We start from the raw sequence: 22,603 nt of genomic DNA, 5'->3' as shown, positions 1-22,603 counted from the left end.
ACTCATGGCAGGGACGCCGCTGACAAGATTGAGGATATAAAAACTGAATCGATGGTCATGAAGTCTATTCTAAAGAAAAAGCTGGAAAAATGAGTTTCATCAGACGGTGATTTCTTCAGAAGAGAATGAAATTGATTTGGAATAATAAATAAAGAATGTACATTTTATAAATAAATTCACCTTACTTTTATATCACATTTATATACGTAGATATATATATAATAAAATGGAAAAACTAAGACAACGTTGAAATTTGAACAGAATATTATAGTGTTATATACCTTGTTATGAATGAATATCTAGGAATTAGTTTATTATATAAATTGTGTTCTAGATTTGGTAAGATTTTATCACACACACCCTTGTTTCAGTGGCCTAAGAAGAAGAAAGGAAAGAAAAACAAACGACCCATTAGAACTTAGTCGGTTAATAAAAGAAATTGAAATTTTGCTTTTGTTTTACTATCCACGAAAAATTCCTTGATTTAAGCAGCTTGAAGGAATGGTCTTTCTTTTCGGAATGAATGTACTTTTGGAAGAGATATATCGGTATGTGATTTTATCATAGAAAAACAATTTAGGTTCTGTTCTTAGTTTTACCTATTTTCAATCATTATTATTTATTTTACCCACCATTTAAATATACTCTGGACTTAAGAAATATTTCAAAATCAGAATTTGCCAAATTACTGAATCTAGCTATACATATATTTATATATATATATATATATATAAATATTCGCTTGCATGTAAAGTATTTTTCGTTTAAATAATATATAAAAGCATTCAATGACTCAATAATAGATGAAGTAACAAAAGGAAAATGAAACCGAATATTTCCAGCACAGAAGATGTAGTTGTCTCACTTGTTTAAGTATGTGTATATCTCCTCTTTCTGTCTCTCTCTCTCTCCCTTTAAAAAATTTCAAAATAGAATTTAAGGCTTAATTTCCAAAGATCCAGGCGAGGAGGTGAAGATCACTAGGGGTACACGGAAGAAGAGAGTACGCTGGCGTGATAGAAAATCGGGATTTACAGTTCGTAGCCAGACACGGAACTAAAATGTTGGCTTCAATTAAAATTATTAAAATGTGGGCACATAGGCAAAAGTATTATTTAATCATTTATTTACCCTTCTTACAATTTTTGTTATGACGGTCTAAATAAAATAATTATATTTTATAAAAATAAAATATTAATTATAAACTATAAAACAGGTAGATTAAAATAAAATAAAAATTGAAATACATTTTAATGCTAATAAAAAGTTTAATATATAACATAATTAAATAAATATTTTTAACATTATTTCTTAAGCAGCCTCATCGAAGTATCCGTCCAGCTGTGTGGCGATCTGAAATATAAAATTCTTTTAAAATTATAACACTGGTAAGCTTTTTAAATTATTATTATCTGTGGAAGCTTGTCATGTTTTTGATCTGCAAGCTTTAATAATAAATATATCTAACGTATATCTATCGTAAATGAACGAAGCACCACATTAGACCCTTATGATGGTCACATATGAGAAACAGATGAACCCTGAGGATATGGCAGTGACGTCATCTAGACCAGACTTATTTCTAAGGACACTGTAAATTGTAGTAATACTTATATTTGTTCCCTTAGATTCAAATGTACTAAGAACCCTCGTGTATTTGGTGAATAGGTGGTGATGGTATGGTATGATCATACATTTCATGAACGGGCTTTCAGAAGCAGAAATGGTTGGTGCTTTTGTAGGGAGAGGAGTGTGGTGGGTGAAAGTAAATGAATTAGTTGTTCCATGGACCCCTTCCCAAACCTTTTTTTTTAGCATAATACACAAACATAATCATAATCTAAACTTTGTTTATATTTGGGGGCATTCATATGGCTAGTGAAGAGCTCTGGTAACTTATTTAGAAAATACCTGTCTTTCTACGATATACTATTGTGGAAGGTTTCAGTATGCACTGTTTACGCTACCCGTGAAACCTTTTTGTGTTAACACGTGAGTCTCTGTACCTAGTGGAACTTTAAGACCCTCACCATAAACATCCGCAACTCCGAATGCTCCATATTTCGTGTGAGAGCACCACTCTCTTGTGAGCCGTTTCTACTCTGGGAGCGTCATCCCTGACCAAAATCTGTGTCGATTAATTTTGGGATTGCAGCAGAGGGAGCAGAAGGAAGGTGTACCAAAGCAGCGTGTACTTAATTATGAATACACTTCTGATAGCTTCGTGCTAGTCACTGAAGATAGTGGGAGTTCAGGACCCCACTTTAAAGACTTCGTTTCTCTTGTAGGCTGTTACTACTTGGGATTATTTAAGGTACTAATCAGAGCAGTAGTGGAAATTACAGACCTCTAACCTAAACACCTGTTTCTCCTGGGGACGTCACCAGAGACATCTCGAAGCAAGACTTAAAACAGTCTCTATCTCCTGAAAACCTCGTCGTGATATATCGTGAGTCGCTGAAGGTAATGAAAGCTTAGGGCCCCCACTAAACAACCAGTTTCTCCTTTAGGTAGTTATCAAGACATACCAGCATGTATATAAGGTACTAATCAGAGCAGTAGTGGAAGTTACAGGCCCCCATCATTAACACCTGTTTCTCCTGGGGGCGTCACCAGAGACATCTCGAAGCAAGACCTAACACAGTTTCTATCTCCTGAACCTTTTTCTCTCATGGGGGTTCTCTGAGTACCTTCACAGGTTCAAGCTCAAGGAGGACCCCTCGTGCTTCTGTGAACCGGGCGTGGGCCAGACCGTGGTCCACCTTGTGGCCCACTGTCCGGCGTTGGGAAGACTGCGCGCAGATTCCGAATGCCGGATGGGCAAAAAGATAGAGGAAAGGAATGTCTCGGCCATCATGCAAGACGAAGGGGAGAGAGAATGCTTCCTCAGCTACTGCAGGGAGGTGGTAATAAATGCAATAGGTAAAAATAAAACGAACACTAAAATATAGAAATAAAAGGAATATAGTAGTACCAAAAATAGTGATAATAATAAATGATAATAATAAAAAATATGAATAAATTACTAGAATTAAAAAGTCCCTGTCCCATCTCGTGATAGGGGAACGAGGGGTCCCCAACAGCGGGGACCATAAAAAAACCTTTTTCTCTTTTAGGTAGTTATCAAGACATACCTGCAGCGGGGTATACTTGAGGTACTTGTCGGGATTGCGCGAAAAGGGCGTGGCCGAGTGTCGCGCGTGGAGCGCCGTGTATGCTGGCAGTATCGCCTGCTTGTTGTCGCGCTTGAGAGCCTCTCGTAGCTCAGCGTCGGGCACGCTGTACCCGCGCTGTGCCCGACAGCACTCCTCCCATTCTCGGTTGAAAGCCTGCCCGACAAAAACAGACATCCTGCGTTTCTCAAGTTTCCTCCTCTCCTTTAAAATGACACCACCATTGTACTATATTATGTTATACATATTGTGTCACAGGTGTACAAACTATGAAGCTTTTTACGCCTATATCCAATCACCCTGTATAAAGTGAATAATCTGGAATATGTTAAATTTTTTAGTGGGTAGACCGATGACATAGTTAAAGATGCAGGCAGTGCAACCAGGCTCTCTATCAGGCTCTATCTATTAGGTGATATAATGGTGATAATTTATTTTTCAATCAGTAGTAGTAGTTCCAGGGACAGATAGTAAATAATTAATTGATTTTAATATGTAGTAGTATGAATTTTTAAAACGATTTTTCTACTTTATTATAATTACGTTATTTTTTTTCTGAAACCATTGACTTTTGGATAGGGTGTACCATAAATGAATTGACAGCAAATGAGGTATACATTCAACCCCCTATAAACCTTTTACACCTATAACCTTATCACACTGTATACATACTTCTAAAAAAATGTAAATCAATATACATACAGTAACCTCAAAGCGGTCCTACATTAGAAACCTTTAGAGTATGCCCATGTCCAGCCGTGGACAACTTATGACTAAAAAATTAATAATAAATAGTAACTTTTCTCACCGAGAATTTGTCCTTCAATATTTGTCTATCCTTGTCGCGTAGACGACTGGGCAGCGGCTCGTCCAGAGTGATATGCGACAGCAACTTATTCCAGCTGTGGGATACAAACCAATTTACTAGGTACTTAAATATCTTATGACCGAGAAAGGAAGAGAACGAATGAAAGAGAATGTAGGAATAGAAATTGGGAAGGATGAAAGAGGAGAACGAAATAAAATAGTAAGGATGAAAAGATAATAAGGATGATAATTACTAAATAAGGTCCCTATGACAAATACGATACGGGGGAACTACAGGCCTTCAATCAAAAATTGGGTCCATTGTCAGTCACCTTGTTAGATACTGATGACTGACAATGTCTATCACCTTTGATTCAGTGCAAGCCACTGTGAACGGATAGCATCAAGCACCTATAATAGATCAAACTAGACAAACGTTACTAACAGCGTCTATCACCGTTGACTAAACGCTGGCTTCCCTAAACTTTGTTACAGCATCTTTAATTAACAAAGTCAGTCGCAGAAGACAGCGTCAGCTAGCGATAATAACGTCGACACATATGACTGACAGTGCCAGGCATCACGTTACACACAAATGACTGACAATGTCCATCACTGTTGACTCAGTGCTAGCCGCTGTATATAGACAGCGTCAGGTACTAATAACGTCGGCTAGCAATGATTGATAAAGTCGACAGAGATGACTGACGGCGTCTATCGCCTGTGACCGACAATGGCAGTCACCAATGATTAACAATATCTATCACCGTTGACTCAGCGCTGGCTTGTCTAGACTCGAGTTACAGCCTTTTTGATTGGCATAGTCGGTGGCAGAAGACACAGCGTCAACTAGCGATAGTAACGTCGATGTTTATGACTGACAGCATCGGCCACCAGTGACTGACAGCGTCAGTCACAGTGGACAAAATAATCACACAGCAATAATATGGCTAGTTTAAAAGGAAATACCTTTGAAGATAAGCGTTCTTGTAGTCCTGTATCATGTCGCGGTAGCTGGCTTCGCACTCGGGCTCCGCTAGAGCCAGCACCTCCATCAGCCCTCCGCGTTGCAGACCCTGCGGTACACCTACACTAGAGTATACTCCTGACCCGAATGCAGGTGGTGCACTGCACTGTATAAGACTACCCCAGGGATAGCCACGAAGACCAGTCTTACGACTTCCCGCGATACTTATGATATTAAATATAAAAGAAAAACAAATAAAAAAGGATATAAATATTTTAAAGTAGCAGTCCAGAAGGAGTATTGAAGGAAAATAGGCTATGTATAAAAAAGAATGAAAGATTATGTTGGAGAAAAATGGAGAACAAATGAGACATTAAGATGGATATAAGAATAAGAAGAGTAAGCAAATAAAAGAACATGTAAAAATTATTAACCTAAAATTTGTCTTCATGTACTCAAGACCCGTGAATGTACGAGGGACCCCCAAAAACTTGACTATTTTGTCGATCAAATTAGTGGGGAGCTCAACTATTTCTATCAGATCGTGATCGACACTCCAGAAGCTTTCAGCCACGTCCGTCAGTTTCATGAGCGATGTACCTTCGAGCTACATCTGTGACTGGTTCTCCATTGAATCTCCTCATTTCTGACTCAACCTCACAGCTCTCCCCATTTAGAGTGGTCACATACCTGCAGTAAATACAGGGTGTTGTTGAGCAGGAAGATCGCCTTCAGAGCGTCTGGATACTGCTCACTCTTGCTGCGTAATGCCAAGTTAAGCTGGGCCAGCACTTTGCCTGCAATACATCAAATAATCTGATTTTACTGCTTCTCCATTTACCGATCTTTAATCCCACATCCCCCATAAACTTCCAGGTTACAACCAGCCCGCATCCAATGTCATCCACCGACCTTTGAATGTCTGTCAAGAAGTGATACTGAGTCAAGGTCAACAGCAGACTTACGCATGTAGATGGACAGCATCAGGGCGTTCCTGTCCTGCACGCCAGGGTACTGGCCGGCCGCCCGTGCGTATGACGGCTCCGCGGAGAGCGCTGGACCTGGAATCAGACACATAACATTTTTGGGGCCTCTCGTACCCCTTATCGTGTTGAAGACCATGACTTTTTTATTCTCTTCTTTTTTCATTCTTCTCATTCTCTCTTAATCTCTTACCGTTTATTTACATTTCATTTACACCTCACCTCTCTTCCTTCGCCACACCTTTTTGGTATATCACATTACAGTTTCAATTTTTATTTTTATTTAGACCCTTATACTTTTATTTTATATTTCTATATTTTCTTTCGCAACAGATCCAAAATTTTATTTTGAGTAGTTTTAATTTAAATTCAATTAATAATTGTATAAATTAACATGTGTTTTTACTTTAAGTTTTTAACACTAAACTTCACTACAGTTAGAAATTTACAGGAAGTCAATATCAGGTGAGTAGGGGGTCTACCCAACACGGAAAAACACGGCAAGGGGTCTACGACACAAAAAAGTTTGGGGAACTCTGTTCTAGAGTAATCCTTTAATCGAGTGCTAAGTACAAATAAAAGGTCAGTAGAAAGAGGCGTTCAATGCAAGGGACAATAATTGTAAGGTGTAAATAGTGGAAATTGCAATAAACAGAAACAACAGCAAGTAGAATGATACATCGAGTTGAATAGTATAGTAAGTAAAAGATAGAGTGAGATATTTGAGTAGAAGAGTGCAGAATGTAGAACGACACAGTTTAATTGCGCAGTGAGTAGAATTATGCAAAAAACACAATGTGTAAAAAATACACGAGCATTATGTTGAGCGTGCAGTAAGTAGAAGGGAGTTATAAGCAGAACTTTGCTGCGACTACAATAACCGGGCGATAAATATTGCACATCGACCTTTAGAAAGAGACATGCTGCTAATTTCGGCTTCGTAGAGCGTTATCTCTGTCACACGTCTGACAAAACGTCACTAATGTAGTGTGAGACAGAGATAATACTCTACAAAGCCTAAATTAGCCGATTTTCTCTTTCCAAAGGTCGATGTGCAATATTATTCGCCGGGTACTGTACAGTAATGCAGTTAGTATGACGGTGTACTCACCGACGGTGTGCAGGTGCGCTGCGAGCGCGTGGCAATGCGCAAGCGCAGCCACAGCCAGCTGGTGCACGGTTCCGTCCACGGCGCCCGCCGCGCTGTCGCTCTTCACGCCCTCAACCCACTCCTCTAGCGTGCGCACGCACTGCGCGAACAAGATGCATATATATACTTGTCTTTTTCATATTCACACGTAACACATTATCGCATCGATTAAAAAGGTACTCGTTATGAAAGTTATTGCATTGCACTTTAATTATGTAAGTTTGTCTATCTCGTTAGTAATTTCGCACATAGTGAAGCAATATAAGTTAATTTAATGGAATCAGGCGTTACCTTGCGGAAGTCCATCCTAAGTAAGAAAAGGACCAATACTTAGCCACTTCCACTCTGTGTTTGGCACTAATCGGTGTAACATAACTCCTGAAGATGCCCCGTGGAGGGGTGAAACACGTGTTGAGTGATTTAGCGGTGGCGGTTGTGTGATTCGCATTGTTTGCCGCACACTCATTTATCAGCGGGCTGCCGGGCGGTGCATTTGTTGCACGACTACCACTGCATGTGCGGAAGTGGCTAAATATTGGTCCTTTTCTTACTATAAGTTAACTCTATGTAGATGTTCAAAATATTAACCAATTAAAATAGATAGTTAAAAAATATTGGATATCGAACTTTTCAGACTTCGAATCGAATACAGAAGGTCTTGACAAATGACATCACATCTCAAGAGATTTTGATCGAGCAAAAAAGGGTGTTACGTCAAGCGTTCCGTCGCATCGATTAGAAAGAGACAGATTTTGATTGTAAATTCATTTATAAGTCATTGAGTTCTAGAAAATATTGGATATCGGACTTTTCAGACTTCGAATCGAATACAGAAGGTCTTGACAAATGACATCACATCTCAAGAGATTTTGATCGAGCAAAAAAGGGTGTTACGTCAAGCGTTCCGTCGCATCGATTAGAAAGAGACAGATTTTGATTGTAAATTCATTTATAAGTCATTGAGTTCTAGAAAATATTGGATATCGGACTTTTCAGACTTCGAATCGAATACAGAAGGTCTTGACAAATGACATCACATCTCAAGAGATTTTGATCGAGCAAAAAAGGGTGTTACGTCAAGCGTTCCGTCGCATCGATTAGAAAGAGACAGATTTTGATTGTAAATTCATTTATAAGTCATTGAGTTCTAGAAAATATTGGATATCGGACTTTTCAGACTTCGAATCGAATACAGAAGATCATGACAAATGACATCACATCTCAAGAGATTTTGATCGAGCAGAAAAGGGCGGATACAGATAAATCAAGCGTTTTATCGCAGATTAGAAAGAGACAGATTTTAATTGTAAATTCATAAGTCATTAAGTTCTACAAGTATATGTTCCATCGCAGATTGGGGAGACAATAAGCTTTACAAGGACATCGCAGATTAGAGAGATGAGTTCGATAGGTAGATTAGGGTGACAATGAGTTTAGGACGTAGACTAAATTAATAACTGACATGCTGCTGGCAGCTGTTCACGATGGCTGTGTAAGGAGCTGGTGGTGCCGGCTGCAGGGCGCGCTGCACGTCAGGCTGCAGGCGTTGCAGGCGAGCAAGCAGCGCCCAGCACGCTGCAGCGCCGCTGGAGCACCGAGTTGCAGCACGGTGACAGCGGTTACAGGCACGCTGGAGAAACCACCTCACATTTAATATACAAACATATTTTTAAATATAATGACTATTTTTTTTTGTGAAATCTGTTCTATGGAATAAGCTGCCTTTGGAAGTAAGGATAGCAAAAAGCCGTTACAGTTTCAAACGGAAACTTCGAGAACATATGCGTCAGAAATTATCAGAATTTACACAACAGTAGTCATTATTATTTATATTTATCTGCACGATATATGTATATATTATTTATGTATTGTATATAAATACTAGCTGATCCCGCAAACGTTTTGCAAAAAAATTAGTTTTTAATTAACAAATGTAAGATAAGGGATGATCGTAGAGGGGTGAAAATTTAGGTTTGTATGTATTTTTGTATGCTGTATCATAATAAAATAAAAACCAAAAAAATTGTCCAAAAAATTAAAAATAAAATTTAGGGGTGGACCACCCTTATCACTTAGGGGTATTGAAAATAGATAGTAGCCGATTCTAAGACATACTGGATACGCATGTAAAATTTGGTAAAAATCGGTCAAGCCGTTTCGGAGGACTTCAAGTTCGAACACCGTGACACGAGAATTTTATATATTAGATTTATACGAGATATATATGTAAGAATTGTTATTGTTTCATTAGTATGTGATATTTTATTATAGTTTAGGCACCTGCTTCGATTATTTTCCGTCTGCCCTAAGATAAACTGGTAGAGAACACCTATGGCATTAAATATATAGCGAAATAATCACAGTTGTCAAAATGCTTTCGCTTATCTGTCAAACCATCGGTCTACGCATGCGCAAAACGTAAGGACGCGCGGCGTATGATTTGTAGGCGATTGTCAAAACCGCGTCTCACGCCGAAAAATATCATAAAATTTAATAATGGCGAACGGCGTCAAGTGACATGTGTGTTGTTGTTTGTGAATTTGTATTAAATGTTTAGTGCTTGATGGAATTTTCAATCAATGTTTAATATTTACAAATGAGTGGTGAAAGTCTTATGTAAAAACTATTTCATTCTCATGACAAATAATTTATTATGGCGTTGGTGTATCTGAAGTTGTAGTCGGATGACTTTTAAATAAACTGTCTATGTTTCATCCAAGCGTTTTAATTTTTGTGCTCCAGCTCATTAGGTGTTGTCTCTAACATTGCCTACCTAAACTGTTAAACTCCACCCACAATTTCGCCATTTTCCTTTTTTGTGTACATAAAGAGTAAATAAATTATAAAATAAATAACTATTTTGTGGCGGTTCGTGTGTGTACTACCTCTACATCCGCTGCGAGTGCAGCGAAGCAATCACGCAACGTGGCAGCCAGCAGCGCGGGTAGACGGGGCAGTGGCACCAGGCCTAGGGCTGCGCGCTGCTCGTGCCTCGCCAGCCGGCACACGCATGCTGCCAGAGCACCCGCCGCCTCCGCCTCCTGTTCATCCAAAGCCTCCGGGCATTCCTCACCATCTGTAAATAACAACCATCGCCTTCATACTATCATCACAACGATACACACGCTATATACCAGTGATTCCCAAAGTGGTCTATATCGACCCCTGGGGTCTACGTCAGTGAAAATAAAATTGGGAGTCCATGAGATGAAAATGGGGGTCCACGATAGTGCTTCTCAACACATACACTGATAGTACCTATTTACTTACATCATACTATCTTATAATATCAAAACATTTACATTATTTATAAAAGTACCTATGAAGTAAAAAAATTATTATATATATTTATACTATTGTATAAGTTGTAGGATGTTGGTATTCGCTTTGTGGTCGAAATACATTTTGAACTTGTAAAAACCTGAGAGTTGTAGTCTCAGAGCTTCGCTACCTTGCACTGACTTGTTCAATTTGTCACTCTATAAATACGAATGTCGACAAATACGTTTATTAGTTTCCTGAAATTTACAGGAAATCAATATCAGGTAAGTAAGGGGTCTACCTAACACGGAAAACATTGGTAAGGGGTCTACGACACAATAAAGTTTGGGGAACTCTTCTATAGACCATCATTAATTGTTAATAATAAAATAGAATCTAGAATCAGGTTGTTCTCTCCTATAAACCATTCTCCAACCTAAAGGAGGGAGAGAGGTTCCAGAGATTCGAAGCGACAAGCGCCCACAGAAAACTCGGACTGGATATATTTTGTGGTCACTTTTACAATATTCTTAATACAAGCTTTATTATCACTTAAAAGATTCTTCTATATTCTATATTGCTAGTTACCCAAAAAATCCACTTTGACTCGAACAGTTTACATACCTGGATCAAGCAGACCTGGTAGATCTTATTTACATAGGGTAATAGAACAGATGGTATATACGTGAATTTTTTTTTTATCTTTTATAGGCGAAGCATTTGTCTAGGATGCTACATGCTTGCCTAGAAGAAATCAATTCACTCTTGCCTTGAAGACTCTTAAGTTATAATTGTCTGGAAACAATGACCAAGGTAAGTTGTTCCACTTCTTAGCTGTTCGTACTATAAAAGTATCAAAGAAAAGCTTAGTGCGGGTAGAATGAATTTTAACCGTGTATGGATGTCGGATTACATATATGATAAAAATTTTGACTTACAGGATTCATTAATAGATCTCCTAGGTCCTATAGCGAGACCCGTCGACTGTTCCAGGGTCTGTGATGCCTTCATCATCAGCTTGTTAGCACGTTTCTCTAACCTGAATGAAATAAAGATAAAATTAATTATATCTTATTGATAGTCAAGTTACTATTTTTAATTTATTTCATTTTTGACACTACTCTGCTTCTGCTTCGCAAGGTGCTATAGTTGTGGAGAAGAAGCAGGAAGAAACTCCACAACAATACGTCTATTAATAAAGTTTAACAGAGATTTATACATAAACACTTTATCAGATTTAGCCTAAATGAAATCAAAATATTAGGCGACATCACTGCCAAGGATTGTTTCATTTAAATATTCGTTTATTAAATCTATAAAAGAAATGAATTACAGTACCCGCCGATAGATATTGCACATCGAAAGAGAAATACACCAATTTTTATGTAAGTGATGGCTTTAGGGTGAGGTAAAATAAAATATAAAAAAACTTGTTTGTGTAAAACAAAGAAAAAAATAATTATCAAAAGAAGCAAATGATATTTGTTTTAAAAGCTCCTAATATATACCGGACTGTTTATATTTCGTGCGACAGAGATAACGCTCTACGAAGCCGAAATTAGCCGATTGTCTCTTTCTAAAGGTCGATGTTATATATTTATCGCCGGGTATTGCAGAGACTTTTTGCGTTTGCAACTTTGGTACATTAAGTTTTTCGCGGTGCCTTAGAAATATACTGTATACATGTTATATTATTTATTTATTTCATGGCTTTTAAATAAAAAAAATTGTTAAAATGTCAATAATCATAAATTAATTATTGATTCAACTAGCATAGTAACAATAAGACACTATAAATAAAATGTATTTCGCTTACACTTTTTGCAACTTGCTGGTTTTCTTGGTACTGTCGGACCGGTGCAGCATATTTTTAGACTTCTGCAATGAAATATATATATATATATATATATTATATATGTAACTATCTGGCATAACGTCTAAACATAGTTTTACGATATATATTATTTCTAGAGTATATATAATAAAAACTAACTTATTTTAAGAAGTGTACATAAGTCATAGAGGCACGAAGTGTCGTGAACAATGAAGGTATATAAAACACTAAACATTATTTTTAATAATATAACACATATCAGGGGTGGCCGAACTGCGGTTCTTTGAACGATTGATTGTAGAATTATTTCAATGTTTAAATATATATTATAACCTATGTCAGCTGCTGGGGAATCAAAACAAATTACTAGTGTGAATAATAATTATTATTATTGCACCATAAAGTTAGCGAAATACAAACACCCATCGTAATTAACTAACCGGCATCTAAGTATTATTAGGAGTGCTTTCATATACGTGCTATTATATCTAACTTCAATACAAATATTTTGTACTTTTGTTTAATTATCAATCAAAAAAACATTAGTGTTATTTAAAAGCGTTTTAAAAAATATTGTTCGTAAAAATTTTTTTATTTCGAGAAATGGCTCGCACTATCTAAGAGCTTGGCCACCACTGATATATATATCATTAATTATAATAATAAACGTAAATAAATACGTTTAAAAAACTTTTAAGTTAAACGGTTTTTTGATACCCATATTGTGGCGGTTGTGGAAAAATATGTACATAGTCCGCCATTTTGTATCGGCGGCCATTTTAGATTTATAATGTTATTGATTGTATTATATTGTATTATCATCCAAATTAAATGTGTGTACCAAATTTCAGATCAATCTGACAGCGGGAAGGTGCTTAAATTTCAATTTTTAATTTTGACCCAAATAAATAAACAAATAAATTCCGTATGGGTCGAACTAAATTAAGCCCTTTAAAAACAATATCAATTTCTCAATGCTATACATAATTATTGCACAATTATTGACCGCACAAGTACAAAATTAAATTACAGATATCACTATTAATAAATAGGGGTTGTTGGTGGAAGGGTGAAAGTTTAGTTGATTGAACGATCCCCATAGTTTCATTAGGTTGCCAATAGTGCAACTCAACTTACCATTAGAGGTGATGCAGCCATGGAACGGGATCTCAGGTAATCCTTGAAGGCGAGCAGGGAGCTCTTAGCGGCTGGTGCTCTGATGGCCAGGAGGGCATTTGCAGGCGGACGCCCTGCAGCGCTGAGCCAAGCGGCTGCTGCACGCATCGTCTCCAGCGCAGCACCCGAAGTGGACCCACTTCCACTCACGCTCACGCTGTCCACACTTGAGTCTAAAAGTGAAACATTGTTTCAATGTTACCAACATATATAATTTTAACTAAACAAATTTATTTGTCAATAGCTAAGAGATCCATAACATGGGACTGTTCAGAGGAGATTGCTCCAATGAAGCTCAATGAAAAGAGGATATGGCTGGCTTTTCTTACCAGATCATCATCTCGAGATGATGGTAGTGTTTTCACTAACTAACTACACTCACATATTTATAATGTTAAAAATAATAGGCAAGTCAAAAGTACATATACATGAGTATAAAAATAAAAATCTTTCGACTTTCTTTCAACCAATTTAGGATGTGATTTCAGGACTTGGGACACCATTTCTCCTCCAAAAAGATTTATGTCAGAGATATTGTGTGCAAAAGCAATTTCATGACCCTACCATAGAGCTCGGAATAGTTTTCAATACGTGTATGTACCTACATAGGCAATCTATACACATGCGAAAAAATATAAAAATAAAAGAAGAATAAAAACCCTTCCCCAAAAACAAGAGAGGGATAATAAAAAGGGGTACAAGATGTCTCCAATGGCAGGAGTCATAAAAAAGGGAGAGAGAGAGGTAGAACATGAAGTGACATTTCTAGTCAAAATAAGTAATAATTTTAAGTATAATTATTGCACACAATTTTTATACTTGTAATTACTGTTAATTGTTTATGTATAAATATACTAACTGTGCTCGCGACTTTGTACGCGAAAAATATAACAAAATATAGTTTTTTTTTTTCGTTTCACAATTTTTATACAAAAATGGTCTGAATAACTCCTTATTTAAACAGCTACTTTCCAATATAAGTCCCGTCAAAATCGATCCATCCATTTCAGAGATTAGCCAAAACATAGTCATACAAAAATTAAAAAAAAAGTAATTTTGTTATATAAACTGTATAGATATTACAGATATACACTCAAATTGTATTTATTTGTATATACATCAAAACTATAAACATAATAAAGCTTTTCTGTATTGAAAAAATAGTGGCTCAATAATGACGACTTTGTCCACATGGAATTATAAATTGTTTAAGAATTTTCTGAAATAAATTTAGCCTAAATTACTCCTTATTCAATTAGCCACCTTTAATATAAGTCTTGTCAAAATCGGTCTAACCATTTCAGAGATTAGTCGGAACAAACATATAGTCAGACAAAATTTTAAAAAAATTGATTTATGTACTGTATATATATTACAGACAGGCAATCAAATATTATTTATTTGTATTTATATCAATAGTATAACTTTTGTATGTTGAAAAAAGTAGTAGTACGATAAGGTCCCGTTAGGTACACCAGGGATTAAGATATAATAGTTATTTTTTTATTACCAGCTAAAATTTAATTGAATTATAGTATCTTGCGATTCTAGAATATGTTTCATTCATTCGTGATTCAAACATTTTAGAAACAAAAATCTTTCCTGTTTTAAAATTTTCCGCAAAAAGAAGTATTACACCATGTCGAGTATCACTCGACCAGTGGAGCTTGTGGAACAAAATCAGTGTCGAGTGACACTCGACATTGGAATGGAAAGGGTTAAACACAAAGAGTGAACTGATACCTTCTTCCAAGGCAATCATGTCCATGAGTGTCGTTGGAGACAGAGGTCTCGTGTTTCGACTCAGCAACTCCTCAAATGCACTCTCTAGTTTCAGCACTCCAGCATTGTACAGTTGATTCTGCAAAACACACATATTATAGTTTTAGCAAGTACAATATTTACAAATAAGATAGTAATTTTAGTAGAAACTGTGTGAGCAATATTACGCCATCTTCAGCGGTGCATCGAAAAGAGGAATTCCACATAAATCAGTCCAGTCGATATTACGAAAAGAAAGCACAAAATCACTTGTGAAGAATAGAAGAGTAAGAAAGAAATTTTTTAACTGAAAAAATGATTTACCCGAATAAGTAACATCTCCACTCCACATGGAAGGGGGAAGCAGAAGTCCCCAAAAGTGGGGGGCATAGTAAAATAATAAGTAAAAAAGTTCTCGTTCAGCTTATTGTGTGATGTCTGTCATTGACACACATATTGTATACTTTTGTAAGAATTTGAACATTCGCTCTATAATTAAAAGCCACTTCATAACCAATCTATATCATACTCACAATATTCTCGAGTTCCACGCTTTGAGGATTGTTCTTGTTGAAATAATTTTGGGCCTCCGCTAACTTGTCCAAAGCCTGAAAAAATCAATTGAAAATAAATATATAGCTTAGGGAGTAGAGTACGCTAGGAAACCCCTAAGGAGTCAAGAGTGGTTCTTTATCATAACTGAAATCAACCACTGTTGTTTAAATTTTTATGACTGTTTCATATGGAATGCTAGTGCTTCCAAAATTCATGGCTATTTATACACCCACAAGAATAATATAATAAGAGTTCCAACAGTGCACCGTATTGCATAATGTCGCCATATTTGTGAACACCGTGTTTTAGAACAGAGTTCCCCAAACTTTTTTGTGTCGTAGACCCCTTGCCATGTTTTTTCGTGTTGGGTAGACCCCCTACTTACCTGATATTGATTTCCTGTAAATTTCTAACTGTAGTGAAGTTTAGTGTTATAAGCTTAAAAACACATGTTAATTTATACATTTATTAATTGGATTTAAATTAATACTACTCAATTTAAAATTATGTATCTACTATACCAACTAAACCAATCTATTATACCAACATCCTACAACTTACACGATTTTATACATAATAATTTTTTTACTTCATAGGTACTTTTTTTAGTTTTGATATTATAAGATAGTATGATGTAAGTAAATAGGTACTATCAGTGTATGTGTTGAGATCCACTATTGCAGACCTTCTTTTCATTTCGTGGACCCCAAATATTTTTTCGCTGACGTAAACCCCTTGCAGGTTGTCATAGACCCCTAGGGGTCGATATAGACCACTTTGGGAATCACTGTTTTAGAAGGTGTCTTGCATGACAAATAAAATGGTTATTCTCTCTTCACTCAAAGCAGATAGAGCTCTCATCTTATCTTGTCATGTCTCAGCGGTCAGGTTTCTGCATCTGAGCAGCAATGCACACATTGTGGTTGGTCTTAATCAAGCTAACTAAACTCCCTTTGAAATCCCAACAGACCGCAGATAGAGCTCACAGAGTAACAATTTTAAGACAATATTTCTTGTGTAACAGCTACAAAGCCAATCCTTACAATAATATTTCTAAAATATCACCAAAACAGTTTTACCATTAATTGAATATTTTATATATGGTATAGGCAAAGGCTGCATAATGGTATCCTAACAACCACATGAAACTCACCATGGTTTATTATGAACACAGATCCATGAAGCACTAAACAAAAAAACCTAAATGAATGAAATGCCTGGACATTTAAAAACTTGGTAAAAGATGGTGAAGAATGACGCCTCCCGTGCTGAGGAGTAACTTAAATGAAAGAAAAGAAAAGGAGCAAATCTGCTTAACCCTTTGCGGTCCAATGTTGAGTGTGATTTGACATTGCTTTTTGTATTAAGCATCCAATGTCGAGCCACATTCAACATGGAATATAGTGGATTATCATACATGATTCCCACCATAAACAATAACAAGCAAGTAAGTGACTGGTGAAATATGTGTAAACCTGCTGAAATGAAATAGCAAAGAGCGTCCAGTCCACAAAGGTTAAAAGTCCGAAACTTACTGCAGATAAACACAGAAAAAATAATATGATATAGCTTATCTGATAATGAACCAAAGTCAATATTAAAAGAAGATAATAAAACAGTGTTCTTGCTTTTTATAAAAACAATTGTAGCTTCTAAGGGTACATATTGAATTACCTCTAAGTAAATATTCAATGATTCTGTGGATGAAGTGTGAGGACCAGCTTGAATCAGATCAGCCAACTCCCTAGACACCATGTAATAGTTGATCACATGGTCCAAAGCCTTCACTGTGCGCTCCATATCTTCAATCAAACATAAATTGCAAATCAGTTTTAACCCTTGACCTTATTGTATATATTAATAAAAGTGGAAGCAATAATATAGTTTTTTCATTAAATGTTTTAATTTATTAACACAATGTAATATGTAATACCATACAAAATCAATAACTTTTTGTTGTGGACTTTCTTTCTGCTTTTTCGCTCCACAACTATGACACCTTTCAAAAGAAATTTTAAAAATAAAAAAGATAAAAAAAATTATAAACAATGAATTGATGATCAATAAGAGTTCTATTAGAAGTTCCAAAGGTGAAGAGATGAATTATCTTATCTTTACTTTATTTTGTCACCAATTTATTTTAAATAAAAGGCCGCATAGTTCTACAGAATTCAAGCATCACAGTCTAGCTAAGCATTAAATCAAAAAATTTTTAATATCCTATAAACAAGTTTTCCATACAGTTGTAAAGTCTCTTATAAACAAAATGAACTACATCACTAGTGGCAGTGAAAGCAATTATAATAATTTGTTTGTATAACTATTCATATTAACACCAGCTAAGGTCTAAAATATAGTCTCTAATAAGGTCCAGTGCTCCAAAATGTTAAGAAGACTTACTCTGATGTATATGCTGTAAACGCGCAGTGTCTCCATACAGAGGCAGTACCGCGGTCTCCAGCTGTTGCAAGCGCTGCTCGCAGGCGCCCAGCACATTGCAAACGTCACCGGCGAGCGAAGAGCTACGGTTGGCTGCAGCCTTCAACTCCTGAATATTTGTCATCTCCTGAGAACAGATTAATTTTTTCACGTAAACGCCCACAAGACGTCTACAATAAAAATCTTTTTATAGTCTCAGAATTCTTAATACAAGTTAATCTATATAGAATTTTAGTTAAAATATTTGTTGTATAAAAATAGTAATCTTTAAAAGGAATATACCTTTTTCAATTTCATTTCGATTTCGAATTTCTTTTCTATAGCGTACATTATAACGTTCACTTAGAACCTTGAAATACTTTTTGTATTATCTATTCTAACTTTATACGGGTATAACAGAGTTGATAAATAATATTTAATAATTAAAAATACATTAAATACATAATTTTTATAAACATGAAATTGTGTATATAACTAGTTGACATTTGACAAGTGTCAAATTTGACAGCAAAAACTGCCATATTTTATCAACCGTCAAGTTCTGTTTTTATAAATAATTGGTCTTCATTATATTTTTTATGATGTATGTACACTCTATGTACAATTTTAAAAATAATCTTTTCATTCTAATTGGTATATGAAAATATTTAACAATAAAACCGGTAACTTTAATTGATATGTAGTTTGAATAAGACTTACGTTCCTACGTCTTAGAAATATAGCTGCTACTGGAACCTTCGTATTTTATCAGCCGCGTGTTAATTCCGGGACTAGTGCCAAAATAATCGTCTTCTTGACAAATAACTGACTTGAAACAACAGCTGAAGTGTAGTAGAACGATACGATATGGGAACTTTCTATAATATTATTTGCGCAGGTGTATAAATATCTATGTAACCTTGACAAATACGAGCATTACAAGATTGCATATGGAACAATCATACGGTTTACTAGAGACAATAGTCTTTTATTTCAATTAAAATAGAGAACCGCTTTCAACACCTAAGGTTCTCAACTTCTAAGGACAAGTATATGCTGTCACTTAAACCTTCATATTTTGGTTCCGATCGAGACGCATGGACTAACTACAAATATGATTTTCGTGTAAAGTAGCTTTTAGCGCTTTGCTGTTGTATTATGCTTCACTATTTCTACATAGTAGCAAAAGGTTGCCAACAATTTATTTACGAAAATTGAGCTCCCGAACTACGCCCGTAATTAATATAATTTTATCAATAATCTACTTTTATTTTAATATTTTCCCGTATTTTATAATCGCTGATCAATCTGGCAATCTTGTATTGTGTATCCGAACGTTTTAGAAAAGTGTGGTGACGTGCCGTGTGTTCTCGAAACGTGGCTGACGTTATACACTTTGGCTGTCTTGTCATTGCCGTATAAACCCAATAAGCGGTACACAATTAAACAATTACTTTACAAAAGCTCGCAGTATTTAGTGATTTTTAAATTTCATAAAACGTAAGACAATCAAATTTTCATTATGTATTGTTTGAAAATTTTGAAAAGTGACTATATTTAATATATTTATCCCTCGTATATTTATTTCAGAAAATGGATCAAATCGCGAAATTTATCGAACCAGGCAAGCAATTCGCTAAGGACTCAATTAGATTAGTAAGAAGATGCACGAAACCTGACAGAAAAGGTATCGTAAGAATTATCAAATTTTATTTGTAATTTTTAATCAATTAAATCCGTGTATAGTTTTGGCACTTCTCTTTTTTACTTCAGCTTCAATGTTTAGGGATGTTTTACTTGGGGCGACTTCACTTTATTAATTATTAAAATTATAACAGTATTTAGTTTTTTATTAGGGAATATAGAAGAAATCTCATAGTTAGAAAGTACGTTATATTTTTTATGATCCCTTTAACTTTCGTGTTTAATGTTAATATATTTATATGTCAATGGTAGCTGATGGTAAGTCCCTTCTGCAGAAGCTACCACAAATTACCAGTTTCGATATTTTTTCAATATTTTTGTAGATGAAAAATTCTCTCAGAGCTTACAGGATGAAATCAACCTTGTTAGCCTGGGATTTTTAATTCTACTATATTGTCATTGCCAAAAAACAACCAAAAACCCCCTTCAATACTTGTTAAATTTTCAATAAACATTACTCACTTACATGAATATTTATAGAGATATTTGCTTGATACAATGATAATCCTAGCTTTCATAAAAAAATATTTACCATTCACTTTTCATTGGTAGTAAATTTTACATTGTATAATTCACAATGTATCCAAACATATTGAAAGGCAGCTAGATGGACAAATCACCTGTGACAAGTTCACTATTGACAACATCCTAAATTTTCGCTTACTATTATAAATCAACTCTTCTTTAATTAAATGTTGCAATTTATATGTTGCATATACAAGGTTATGGGTGCAAAAGATTATAAGAGGTGAATGTGTTCCTCTTTCTGTCATTAACATATGGTAAACCCTATCCAAAAAACTAAATATATATATAGTAAGAAAAGGTACTATATATATATATATATATATATATATATATATATATATATATATATATATATATATATATTTATATATATATATATTTATATATATATATATATATACACATACTAAATTAGTTATTGTTTACTATCTATCCATACTGACTTATACTGCCAGAAGTGATGTGAGAAGGTGATTGCAAATATTATCTATTACCAATCACCTTTAATATAGCGAGATATTAGGGGGACTGGAAAGTAATGTCATCTCTGTCAACATATTTTACTGACAAACCAATTGATTTGTTACCGCTCCAACATTGAAATTTTGTATACTAGATGGCAAAAGGTTGTTGATAGTGGAGGTGAATATACTGTTGATTAGAAATAAAACTAGCCAAAAATGTAGTTGTGTAAATTTAACTAAAGAAAGTAATGTCATGTTACTTCCCGGTTCCTTTAATAAGTTAGCATGCTAATTTACAGACAGTGCTCAATAGGTCTAACAATTTATTTAGGTATTTTTTATATTTTTCACAATAAGTCTAAGTCTTTTTGTGGTTTATGTGATATTATGTTACATTATATATTACTGGTAAGAAAGACTCCTTGCTGGTACATTATGTTCACCCTTTAAAAAAATACTAGTGTTTGAGCAGTAGAAACATTACAAGGGTATGTTCTGGTTACATTTACAGAGGAGTCTGCTTAGGAAGTAGATAGGGCCCTTCACTAGGTGGTCCAACAATATAGTCAAGGTTGGGGGTAGCCATTGGAAGCAGGCAGTATTAGACTGGGCATTGTGGTAACATTTGTGGGAAGCCTATACCTTGTAGTGGGCATCTAACAGCTGAAATAATGACGATGACCCACAAGAGTTGCAAGAATGCCATCATTGAGATCCTATTAGTAATTTACAAGTTGATTTGTTGTGGAATTTAATAGACTTAACTGTCCACTAAAACAAATATACAGGATGTTTGGTTATTTGTCTAAAAGCTTTATAGGGGGTTTTCTTTTGTTAGAATTAAGCTTGGAATGCAACAGGTCAAAAACTTTTAAATGAATTTTTAAAATATTCATTGCTATATTATTGTAATGTTGTTTATAATTTCTGAAACCATTGACTTTGGATAGTGTGTAACACATGTTAACTAACAGAAAATGAGGTATATGTTCACCTATTTAAAACTTACATCTACAAAAAACTTGTTATGTAGTGTGTTTAACATATTATCTGTACTATACCTGTATGGTAAAATATATCAACCCTTGAAGTATGTTTTGTTCCAAAAGTCCATTAATTAAATATGGTTTTTGTTTTTGTTTCCAGAGTTCCAAAAGATTGCAATTGCCACAGCAATCGGTTTCTGCATCATGGGCTTCATTGGTTTCTTCGTCAAACTAATCCACATCCCCATCAACAACATCATAGTGGGATCATAGTTTAGCTAAATAATTTTAGATATAATTAAATATGTTTAAGCCTACGACCCACTAAGTTAAATTCTCGCGTTTCATACTAAATCCTCTTCCTTATACAGTATGTTTTAAATGAATAAATTATTTCATTTTCTAATTTCTTTTATTTTTGTTATTTGACGATAGTGTTCCATCACAAACCTTGGTACACTTCATTACCTTATGATACCACATATAATCCATGGACTTAGTTTGCTGCTTAGAAGCTCCTTACAAACTGGATACAGCCCCTGAGAAGTGATCAGCGGACACTAAATTGCCTTTAATATTTGGTATCTTGGGCAGAAATTTGACTTCATTATATCCTATTATCGAATTATAGCAAGAACTATTAAACATAACTTCTGCTAGGACCTGAAGGTTCTATAATAGAGATAGGCAATTGCAGTGTTGGATCTCTACCCATAAGGTGGACAGGCAAGCATGTTCAGGTCATCGAAAGATACTGAAAGTCAACTGGTTCCAACTAGTTCAATTGTTTATTTATGGATATGGCTTATGTCCAACGGTTGACAACTAAGATGATG

At 35.3% G+C, this 22,603-nt stretch overlaps 2 protein-coding genes across 2 annotated transcripts; one reads left to right on the top strand and one right to left on the bottom strand.

Annotated features, from left to right (window-relative positions):
• Positions 1–1,311: 1,311 nt before the first annotated feature.
• Positions 1,312–18,562, bottom strand: Exo70 (exocyst complex component 7). Its single transcript, XM_068771927.1, has 17 exons — positions 18,389–18,562; positions 18,068–18,233; positions 17,342–17,469; positions 15,646–15,720; positions 15,095–15,212; positions 13,313–13,524; positions 12,158–12,219; positions 11,280–11,380; positions 9,966–10,156; positions 8,543–8,710; positions 7,042–7,180; positions 5,913–6,008; positions 5,638–5,744; positions 4,950–5,056; positions 3,982–4,075; positions 3,135–3,329; positions 1,312–1,353 (listed from the first exon to the last, which is right to left on the bottom strand). The coding sequence occupies exons 1-17, from the start codon at positions 18,434–18,436 to the stop codon at positions 1,312–1,314; spliced, it is 2,049 nt and encodes a 682-aa protein (XP_068628028.1). The 5' UTR covers positions 18,437–18,562.
• Positions 18,563–19,450: 888 nt separating this feature from the next.
• Positions 19,451–22,171, top strand: LOC137928866 (protein transport protein Sec61 subunit gamma). The gene is made up of 3 exons (XM_068771869.1): positions 19,451–19,585; positions 19,676–19,772; positions 21,928–22,171. Exons 2-3 carry the CDS (start codon positions 19,679–19,681, stop codon positions 22,038–22,040), a joined length of 207 nt encoding a protein of 68 aa, XP_068627970.1. The 5' UTR covers positions 19,451–19,585; positions 19,676–19,678; the 3' UTR covers positions 22,041–22,171.
• Positions 22,172–22,603: the final 432 nt, after the last annotated feature.

Source organism: Battus philenor, unplaced genomic scaffold (assembly GCF_028537555.1).
Source record: "Battus philenor isolate CCGP_79_NKW_IND1 unplaced genomic scaffold, ilBatPhil1.0.hap1 SCAF_4, whole genome shotgun sequence".
NCBI classification, from domain to species: domain Eukaryota; kingdom Metazoa; phylum Arthropoda; class Insecta; order Lepidoptera; family Papilionidae; genus Battus; species Battus philenor.
The sequence above is the reverse complement of the archived record's forward strand: the minus strand, read 5'-3'. Positions and strand labels throughout refer to the sequence as shown.